This window comes from Oncorhynchus mykiss, chromosome 3, assembly GCF_057628025.1.
Source record: "Oncorhynchus mykiss isolate SJ-2025 chromosome 3, ASM5762802v1, whole genome shotgun sequence".
In the NCBI taxonomy this organism is placed as follows: domain Eukaryota; kingdom Metazoa; phylum Chordata; class Actinopteri; order Salmoniformes; family Salmonidae; genus Oncorhynchus; species Oncorhynchus mykiss.
In genome coordinates, this window is record NC_143024.1 from 48,744,585 (window position 1) to 48,756,220 (window position 11,636).

Consider the following 11,636-nt stretch of genomic DNA (forward strand, 5'->3'; position numbering starts at 1 on the left):
AAGTATCAGACACTGCAAGCTACCAACAACTATCAAATCAAAGCAACGTTGACTTTATACCACCCATGACATTAACATGCATTAAGATACCGTCTGATGTCACTTTTCATGATAACCTCGAAATAACAGATCAGAACAACAGTTTAGTTCAGTTCATTAACTACATGAAAAATTATTACTTTTACCAATTATTCTTAATACACATATCTATACATATTTCACAGAGAATATCAACACATTATATTGAAACTAATTATTTCAAATTGGTTTATACTCCCCATCTCACTGTCAACTCGATCGTAGAGCCAAGGATCAAGAAGTTAGACCTATACCCCTCAGGAATAGAACAAAACAAACACAACAATACAATACAATACACTCAACAATACAATACACTCCTTCACATATCACTTATGGTGTATAACTTCAATTCAAACCCTCAAAAAACTGAATCCTCCCCCATGTTTTACACATATCTCTCCGTATGAGAGTAATGTAAAACAAAACTGAAAAAAAGATATAAAACAACATTTCAACTAACCTAATCAAATTAAAATCATTAAACTGAAAAAAACTCCACAAAGAAAAATGATTTAACCCCTATGGTCATAGGAAAATAGACTTAAAGCAGCATACCCTTAGTTAAAAGCAATGCCCTCTCCCTCTTCACAGTGGTCCAAATTACAAATATGGCTAAGAAACATATTTACCAATTACACAAATGATCTTGAAAGCAATATTAACAATGACCATAAATTCATTATCCAAATGGCTTTCCAATGCGGGTGATCAAGCCACAACGGAAGGTAATCAGAAGGTCATAGTTCATACAAAACCCTTCAAAGCAGTGTTTTTCACTATATTAAACAAATTGCAAACAATAGTCAAATAGTTCCAACATGTTGTATCCCATGTTCCCAGAACATTTCTTTATTAAAATAATTAGCGTGTGTAATGAAAACTCAGAAAATAAAAACTCATTAAAATCCCATGTGGTGAGTGCCCCTTTAAGATACCTTTGCACTAAAACAAAAACTTCCAGGCCCTTTTCAATGTGGTAGTTTATGGCCTCAATCTCACTCACTCTCCCCAAGAGTATAGTCCCTGGAAACATTCCAAAGAGAGAAAATGAAATACCCATTTTCCCAGAAAAAACACAAAACACTTTATTATACTCATTATACTACTTCGATTCAGAAACTCAAAAGTGAACTATAAACCAAACCTAATGATAATTCCACTGTACCTCAAATCATTAATCATAAGTTTTAATCAAAATCAATGTATATGTGTGCTTAATTGAACATGTTACCCTTAGATACAATTATCCTTACTATCTAAATACTTTTTCCTCTGTCGCAAACACAGTACATTTCTCAGCGTAAGAAATCAGTAATTTAATCCCAGGCATTTAATAGAAATGTGTTCTCCCATGGCTCCTTCAATTTACATATGTAGATCATTTCCATCCATCTCGGAAGAAAGAATCCTACTCAAACACATCAGAATACAATGATTAATTAAGTTAAATCAACTCCTAAAACAAACCATAAACAAATAAACAAACCCCTTTTGAACCTCTGGGGGCAGTATTTCATTTTTGGATGAAAACGTTCCCGTTTTAAGCGCAATATTTTGTCACGAAAAGATGCTCGACTATGCATATAATTGACAGCTTTGGAAAGAAAACACTCTGACGTTTCCAAATCTGCAAAGATATTGTCTGTGAGTGCCCCAGAACTGATGCTACAGGCGAAACCAATATGAAATTTCAAACAGGAAGTGCCCCAGATTCTGAAGGCGCTGTGTTTCAATGTCTCCTTATATGGCTGTGAATGCGGCAGGAATGAGCTTACACTTTCTGCCGTTTCCCCAAGGTGTCTGCAGCATTGTGACGTATTTGTAGGCATATCATTGGAAGATTGACCATTTTACACTACATCTACCAGGTGCTCGCTTGGTGTCCTCCGTCGCAATTATTGCGTAATCTCCAGCTGCGTGTATTTTTCCATTTGCTTCCGAGGAGAAACCCAACTGCCACGAATGATTTATCATCGAATAGATATGTGAAAAAAACCTTGAGGATTGATTCTAAACAACGTTTGCCGTGTTTCTGTCGATATTATGGAGTTAATTTGGAAAAAAGTTCGGCGTTGTAATGACTGAATTTTCGTTTTTTTTTCTTAGCCAAACGTGATGAACAAAACGATGTGATTTCTCCTACACAAATAATATTTTTGGAAAAAAATTAACATTTGCTATCTAACTGAGTCTCCTCATTGAAAACATCCGAAGTTCTTCAAAGGTAAATTATTTTATTTGAATGCTTTTCTTGTTTTTGTGAAAATGTTGCCTGCTGAATGCTAGGCTTAATGCTATGCTAGCTATCAATACTCTTACACAAATGCTTGTGTAGCTATGGTTGAAAAGCATATTTTGAAAATCTGAGATGACAGTGTTGTTAACCTCTTGGATCTCTAGGGGCGCTATTTCATTTTTGGATAAAAAACTTTCCCGTTTTAAGCGCAATATTTTGTCACGAAAAGATGCTCGACTATGCATATTATTGACCGCTTTGGAAAGAAAACACTCTGAAGTTTCAGAATCTGCAAAGATATTGTCTGTAAGTGCCCCAGAACTCATTCTACAGGCGAAACCAAGATGATACGTCAAGCAGGAAATGAGCAGAATCTCTGAAGCTCTGTTTTCCATTGTCTCCTTATATGGCTGTGATTGCGCAAGGAATGAGCCTACACTTTCTGTCGTTTCCCCAAGGTGTTTGCAGCATTGTGACGTATTTGTAGGCATATCATTGGAAGATTGACCATAAGAGACTACATTTTCCAAGTGTCCGCCTGGTGTCCTGCGTGGAAATCGATGCGCAAACGCCAGCTGCTAGTACTTTTCCATTTGATTGAGGGGAGAAACCATGCATCCACGAACGATATATCATTGAAGAGATATGTGAAAAACACCTTGAGGATTGATTCTAAACAACGTTTGCCATGTTTTCAGTCGATATTATGGAGTTAATTTGGAAAAAAGTTTGCGTTTTGAGGACTGAATTTTCGTTTTTTTTTTTGGTAGCCAAATGTGATGTACAAAACGGAGCTATTTCTAATACACAAAGAATATTTTTTGGAAAAACTGAGCATCTGCTACCTAACTGAGAGTCTCCTCATTGAAAACATCCGAAGTTCTTCAAAGGTAAATGATTTTATTTGAAGGCTTTTATGTTTTTGTTGAAATCTTGCGTGCTGGATGCTAACGCTAATGCTAACGCTAAATGCTACGCTAGCTAGCCACTTTTACACAAATGATTGTTTTCCTATGGTTAAGAAGCATATTTAGAAAATCTGAGATGACAGTGTTGTTTACAAAAGGCTAAGCTTGAGAGATGGCATATTTATTTCATTTAATTTGCGATTTTCATGAATAGTTAACGTTGCGTTATGGTAATGAGCTTAGGTCTATAAATAGAATCCCGGATCCGGGTTTGGTCGACGCAACAAGTTAACAAAAGGCTAAGCTTGTGAGTGAATATATTTATTTCATTTCATTTGCGATTTTCATGAATAGTTAACGTTACGTTATGGTAATGAGCTTGAGGCTATGATTACGCTCCCGGATACGGGATTGCTCGACGCAAGAAGTTAAGCTATTTGCCATAACTTTGGAAGTATGCTTGGGGTCATTGTCCATTTGGAAGACCCATTTACAACCAAGCTTTAACTTCCTGACTGATGTCTTGAGATGTTGCTTCAATATATTCACATAATTTTCCTCCCTCATTATGTAATCTATTTTGTGAAGTGCACCAGTCCCTCCTGCAGCGAAGCACCCCCACAACATGATGCTGCCACCCCCATGCTTCATGGTTGGGATGGTGTACTTCGGCTTGCAAGGCTCCCCCTTTTTCCTCCAAAAATAACGATGGTCATTATGGCCTAACAGTTTTGTTTAATCAGACCAGAGGACATTTCTCAAAAAAAAGTGTGATCTTTGTCCCCAAACCGTAGTCTGGCTTTTAATGGCAGCTTTTTAGCAGTGGCTTCTTCTTTGCTGAGTGGCCTTTCAGGTTATGTCGATATAGGACTCGTTTTACTCTGGTTACAGATACTTTTGGACCTGTTTCCTCCAGCATCTTCACAAGGTCCTTTGCTGTTGTTCTGCGATTGATTTGCACTTTTTCGCACCAGAGTACGTTAATCGCTAGGAGACAGAATGTGTCTCCCTCCTGAGCGGTATCACGGCTGCGTGATCCCATGGTGTTTATACTTGCGTACTATTATTTGTACAGGTGAACGTGGTACCGTCAGGCATTTGGAAATTGTTTCCAAGGATGAACCAGACTTGTCGAGGTCTACAATTATATACACCTTGCGGGCTGCTGCAGCATTCTATGGCACGTTATTTAAATACAACTTTTGTATGACTGAATCCTTTAGTGAGAAATCTAATGCTTTAATATTTAATCATTTCTGCAATCCGAAATCATATTCATTATATAAATAGGCCCATGTGCACATTGTTAATGGGGGAACGCCATGCCGTGCCTAACGGGGAAAGTGGGGATGGAGCCGGTCGGGCGCAACCCAGGTGACATGGGGATCTGAGCTCGGGTGAGAGTAGAAGCCACCCCCGCTCTGCCGGCCCAGAACCCCGTGTGGAGGGATGGGAGAAGTGGAGGGCGTGGGCCCCCTACTCTACCCAGTCCTCAGAGAGTCATAGATACTCCCGCCGTTTACATGTGCTTCACTGGTCTGTTTTGCTTGATGGCCCTCCGATCTGCTATTGTTAGATAGCTCTCCAACCTGCAACTGTTTTCTACGGTTATATATGTGTCCCCTTTCTTGTAGTGTACCGTTTTACTATCGTCCTGGGCTTGCCTGGAACAATTTGGTCATAGTACTGGACAACACTGGTAAGCACACACACGCAGGCACACACATACATACACACACACACACACACACACACACACACACACACACACACACACACACACACACACACACACACACACACACACACACACACACACACACACACACACACACACACACACACACACACACACACACACACACACACACACACACACACACACACACCCACCCACACACACCACAGTTGCTGTCTAATGGGAGATACTATGAGTGACAATACACATCACTTGCTGTGTTTTGTGCCAAAACTATTTTGGATATACAAAATCCAGTTATGGATGAATTTTCATTGATTAGACAAATTCCCCATATTTCTACACATTCATCCGTATGCACAGTTTTTCAAAGACTGTTTCCGAACGGTAACAGCAGTAAAGACAGAGACAACATTCCATTTTTTGGGGTAAACATTTGATCTAAGCACCCAATGTGATTGGACCGGAAGGGCAGGAACCTGCAATGCTTGAAATGTATGTATTAAAACTTTGTGTTTGGAGTTTTCTAAAAGCACTCTTCCCTGCCGTGTGGAGAATGCGGCGGTTTCCAGATGCTGGCACCCTTTTTCTCAGGATCCTATCCCGAGGTGGCGGAGTCTCCCAAGAGGGCCAATGAACCATCTAGCGAGGCCATGATCAAACGCAAAGCAGACCCAATCAGAGAAGTGCCTCCTCAGAATTCAGCATCCCCCTTTGTTCCCCAAATCTGCCAAGGGTACATCTCACCAAAAAACAAAAATTAACTGGGGTGTATGTTTTGCTGTTGGTTCCTTTCTTCTCTCTTATATTGCACAGAGATAAAGCTGAGCTAACACACACACACACACACACACACACACACACACACACACACACACACACAAATCACATGTATGCACAGAGCATGACTCAGGCCCTCACTCTTCACCCCCAGCCGTCTCTCCCCCTCCCTCCCTCTCGGTCTCTCTCCCTCACACCTTCCCTCCCTGGTCAGACTGACAGACAGGTCTCTGACATAGATAGTGTGGTAGGCAGATAGGCAGTGGTCCTTGTGTTCAGCTCCTAATTAGGAGGTTAAAGCGGTCTTCCATGTGTGGCGAGGAAAAACTCTGCTCTACACACCACTGACAACACAAACACACACTTGGCACTCAGTGTATATTAGGATAAAATATTCTATAATTTTATCCATGCTATGAAGGTATGCACTTGCTTTAAATCTCCATGCATTCTTACAAGCAGTTGACATTTCTACTCTGTGAATCCATTAACTTCCAATAAAGAGAACTTGTAAGCAGGCTTGTATAGTATGTCAGTTTCAAAATGCGTTCTCCTCATGACTTGGATTTCCTCTATCAGTCTGTCCTTCTCATGTCTATCCCTTCTCTTTCCTGTTGTCTAGGCAACTTGGCGGAGGTGATTGGCCGAGATGCCCTGAAGCTCCTCCCTAATGACCACACCATAATGTTCTCATTGGCTAACGTTTTGGGCAAACTACAGAAGCATGAGGTCAGTCAGCATAGTGAGAAATTGCTTACAATTAATTTACCTCTATCCAATCCGAACTTCAGATATGTGCATGTGTGATGTCCAGCATTGAAGTCAATGGGATATCATTTTTTACCGACTGTATAAAAAAAATGCGTGCACACACACACACGTTTTGTATTGCTAATATTGTGGGGACTAAAGAATTGATTACCATCCAAAATCCTATTTTCTCTAAATCTAACCTAACATTAAACCCAAAGCACTAACCCTAAAAATATGCCAAACTCCTAACCGTAAGCGTGTATAAGGTGGAACGTTGTAGATATTAATGTAATGAATACAGACTAACGTCAATTGAAATTCCTTAGTCTTAATGTTAAAGGCATGTTTCTTCTACATAATATATTTCTATCTGAGTGTTCTACAACATGTCCTGCTAAAAGTGTGTCTTCAGCTTCACGATAAAAAGTCTTTGCACCTCTGCTCTCTCTCTGCTCCATATCAGCGGTCCTGTACCCATCACTGGGGGAAGCTGGAGCTGGCAAAAAAGCACTATGAACAGTCTCTGATGCTGGACCCAGAAGCCCCGGGTATCCAGGACAACATGCTGCAATGCAAACTGGACCAGCTTTACATGGCCAAACCACCCTGAGGCACTCAACTACTGACTGCATGCCACATACACACACAGTTCTTTGAATCATGCTTGAAACTTCCAGTCAAATTTTTGCTATCCCTGTCAAAATAAAATAAAAATGTAAAAACAAAATCAAAGTGGTGTTGGTAAAAAGCTGAGGGATGTACATGGAGAAATTCCTAGACAGCGGTAAGAATGCAAGTACTGACCATCCATTACATAAAAATAACAGTTTTAACTATGTTATGAGTACTCTCGGTGCCAGTCATTCATATTTTTCATGACAACGTTATGAAACATGGGCTGCTCGCTAATTTGGCTCAATATACACTGAACAAAAATATAAAAGCAACATGAAGGGTTGGTTCCGTGTTTCATAAGCTGAAATAAAATATTTTCCATACGCACAAAAGCTTCTTTCTCTGAAATGTCTTGACTGCAGGACTGACATTAATTGAATGTTAATTTCTCTACAATAAGCCACCTCCAACGTCATTTTAGAGAATTCGGCAGTACGTCCAACCAGCCTCACAACCGCAGACCCCGTATAACCACATCAGACCAGGACCTCCACATCTGGCTTCTTCACCTGCAGGATCGTCTGAGACCAGCCACCCAGACAGCTGATGAAACTGTGGGTTTGCACAACCGAAATGTTTCTGCACAAACTGTCAGTAACCCTCTCAGGGAAGCTCATCTGCGAGCTTGTCGTCTTCACCAGGATCTTGACCTGACTGCAGTTGAAACTGTGGGTTTGCACAACCGAAGTGTTTCTGCACAAACTGTCAGTAACCCTCTCAGGCAAGCTCATCTGCGAGCTTGTCTTCACCAGGATCTTGACCAGCGTAATAACCAACATCAGTGGGCAAACACTCATATTTGATGGCCACTGGCACGCAGGAGAAGTGTGCTCAATCCCAGTTTCAACTGTACCGGGCAGATAGTAGACAGTATATATTGCATCATGTGGGTGAGTGGTTTGCTGACTCCACCCCATGGTGGGGTATGGTATGAGCAGGTATAAGCTATAGACACACAATTGAATTTGATCAATGTCAATTTGAATGCACAGTGATATTGTGATGAGATCCTGAAGCTTTTTGTTGTGCTATTCATCTGCCTCCATCACCTCATGTTTCAGCATGATAATGTACAGCCCCATGTCACAAGGATATATAAACAATTCCTGGAAGCTGAAAATGTCCCTGTTCGTCCATGGCCTGCATACTTACCAGACATGTCACCCATTGAGCATGTTTGGTATGTTCTGGATCGAAGTGTACGACAGCGTGTTCCACTTACCGCCAATATCCAGCAACTTTGCACAGCTGTTGAAGAGGAGTGGAACAACATTGCACCGGCCACAATCAACAGCCTGATCAACTCATGCGCTGCATGAGGCAAATGGTGGTCACACCAGATACTAACTGGTTTTCTGTACTGCCAGTCATGTGAAATTCATAGATTAGGGCCTAATGAGAGAAATAATTATTATATGGAAAATATTAACCTACATGATTCAATCCAGCTATATTTCAATTGCATCCCATTAATGAGAGGAAAGAAATGCAACACTGGTGCCTGTCGTCATTCCTCGCACATAGTGCCTTCAGAAAGTATTCACACCTCTTGACTTTTTCCATATTTTGTTGTGTTGCATCCTGCTTTTTTTGTCACTGAACTACACACAATATCTCATATTGTCAAAGTCGAATTATAATTTTCCAAATTTTTCCAAATGTATTACAAATTAAAGCTGAAATGTCTTGACTCAATAGGTATTCAACATCTTTGTTATTGCAAGCCTAAATAAGATGGAATAAAATGTGTTTAACAAGTCACTCTGTGTGCAATAATAGTGTTTAACATGAATTTTGAATGACTACTTCATCTCTGTACCCCACACATACAGATAATTGTAAGGTCTTACCTGTAAGCTGTGAAATTCAAAACAGATTTAACCACAAAAACCAGGGAGGTTTTTCAATGCCTTGCAAAGAAGGGCACCTATTCGTAGATGTAACGTTCATCTGTGGGAGAAAGAGAGGAGGACCAAGGTGCAGAAAAAAGAACATAGACAACCCACCCAACTCACGCCCTGACCATACTAAAACAATGGCATAACAAAGTAACTAAGGTCAGAACGTGACATTACCCCCCCCCCCCCCCCCTCATCAAAGGTGTGGACTCCAGCCGCAAAACCTGAACCTATAGGGGAGGGTCTGGGTGGGTGTCTGTCCTCAGTGGCGGCTCTGGCGCGGGGCGTGGACCCCACTCCACCATAGTCTTTGTCCGCCTCCTCAACCGCCTCCGTGGCCTCTTTCGAGGGTCGCCGCCGACCTCGGACTGGGGACCCTAGCAATGGGTCCCGAATGGACGGGAGATTCCGGCAGCAACAGACGAACGGGAGATTCCGGCAGCAACGGGCGAACGGGAGATTCCGACAGCACCGGACAGGCGGGAGACTCCGGCAGCTCCTGGCTGACGGACGGCTCCGGCAGCTCCTGGCTGACGGACGGCTCCGGAAGCCCCTGGCTGACGGACGGCTCCGGAAGCCCCTGGCTGACCGACGGCTCCGGAAGCCCCTGGCTGACCGACGGCTCCGGAAGCCCCTGGCTGACCGACGGCTCCGGAAGCCCCTGGCTGACCGACGGCTCCGGAAGCCCCTGGCTGACCGACGGCTCCGGAAGCCCCTGGCTGACCGGCGGGAGGCTCCGGAAGCCCCTGGCTGACCGGCGGGAGACTCCGGAAGCCCCTGGCTGACCGGCGGGAGACTCTGGCCGCTCAGGACAGACGGGAGACTCCGGCCGCTCAGGACAGACGGGAGACTCCGGCCGCTCAGGACAGACGGGAGACTCCGGCCGCTCAGGACAGACGGGAGACTCCGGCCGCTCAGGACAGACGGGAGACTCCGGCCGCTCAGGACAGACGGGAGACTCCGGCCTCTCAGGACAGACGGGAGACTCCGGCCGCTCAGGACAGACGGGAGACTCCGGCCGCTCAGGACAGACGGGAGACTCCGGCCGCTCAGGACAGATGGGAGACTCCGGCCGCTCAGGACAGACGGGAGACTCCGGCCGCTCAGGACTGGAGGGAGACTCCGGCCGCTCAGGACAGACGGGAGACTACGGCCGCTCAGGACAGACGGGAGACTCCGGCCGCTCAGGACTGGAGGGAGACTCCGGCCGCTCAGGACTGGAGGGAGACTCCGGCCGCTCAGGACTGGAGGGAGACTCCGGCCGCTCAGGACTGGAGGGAGACTCCGGCAGATCCGGACTGGAGAGAGACTCCGGCAGATCCGGACTGGAGGGAGACTCCGGCAGATCCGGACTGGAGGGAGACTCTGGCAGATCCGGACTGGAGGGAGACTCTGGTAGAGCTGGACAGGCGGGAGCACCTGTAGGGAGGAAACGGAGAGACAGCCTGGTGCGGGGGGCTGCCACCGGAGGGCTGGTGCGTGGAGGTGGCACAGGATAGACCAGACCGTGAAGGCGCATTGGAGGTCTCGAGCACAGAGCCTGCTTAACCCTACCTGGCTGAATGCTCCCCGTAGCAAGGCCAGTGCGGCGAGGTGGAATAGCCCTCACTGGGCTGTGCTGGCAAACAGGGGACACCATGCGTAGGGCTGGTGCCATGTACCCCGGACCGAGGAGACGCACTGGAGACCAGATGCGCTGAGCTGGCTTCATGGCACCTGGCTCGATGCCCACTCTAGCCCTGCCAATACGAGGTGCTGCTATGTAATGTAGGATAGACTTGACCTCCATGCCCAATTGGGTGAGGGTTATTGAATCAGAATCAAATCCTCTGATCTTCTCTAGATCATTAATGATAGAATGTTAATATTTTAAGATCTCTTTGGCAAATGACATGACTGGCACATTGTGGAATGTAATAGCTGAACAGACTACAACCAGGCTATGTTTTGAGACTGTACAGTGTTTGTTTACATTTACATTGTTTACAAACAATGGAGTAAAACAAGCCAATATTATGGGTTCTGAATGGGTACGACAGTTGAACTAAGCCCATTTCTAAGTTATGTTCTTCAATAATCAATGGGTATATATAATTAATTTATAAGTCTAAGAATGGATTTAGCAACTAATGATTTAAGCTTGAATGTTTATTGGATAGGATAAAAAGAGATTGTGTTAACTCCTTTACCATTGCTAGTACTGTGGAATACGTTCAAGCTCCACAGATTTGATCCCATATGGCTTTGCTTAAACATTGTGTAAGAAGCTGGTGATCTAGAAGCAAACACTAGTCAAATGTCTATCTACGATTCTGTATTCCATCTGTGTGGCCTGGTTCCCGGGGCCATGTGGAACCCATCCTCTGTGAACCCTCTCCTCTTTCATCTCTGACCCCCATGTTATCTCAGCTGTGAGGAGCACCACACATTTGTGTATCTAGAACAGGCATTGTAAAACTGTGTTTAGCTTGGCTAGCCCCCGAGAGCAGACCTGGGTTCAAAAAGTATTTTAAAACCTTTATAGAATATACATTTATGTCCCCTTGGGGTTCCCTTGAGGATCAATAAAGTTATGTTATTCTCAAATACTATTTGAACCCAGTTCC

General features: G+C 44.0%; 1 protein-coding gene across 1 annotated transcript; it reads right to left on the reverse strand.

Annotated features, from left to right (window-relative positions):
• Positions 1-9,260: 9,260 nt before the first annotated feature.
• LOC149984569 (uncharacterized) lies at positions 9,261-10,965 on the reverse strand. The gene is made up of 3 exons (XM_090230522.1): positions 10,330-10,965; positions 9,566-9,828; positions 9,261-9,353 (listed from the first exon to the last, which is right to left on the reverse strand). Exons 1-3 carry the CDS (start codon positions 10,817-10,819, stop codon positions 9,261-9,263), a joined length of 846 nt encoding a protein of 281 aa, XP_090086648.1. The 5' UTR covers positions 10,820-10,965.
• Between the last annotated feature and the right edge of the window lie 671 nt (positions 10,966-11,636).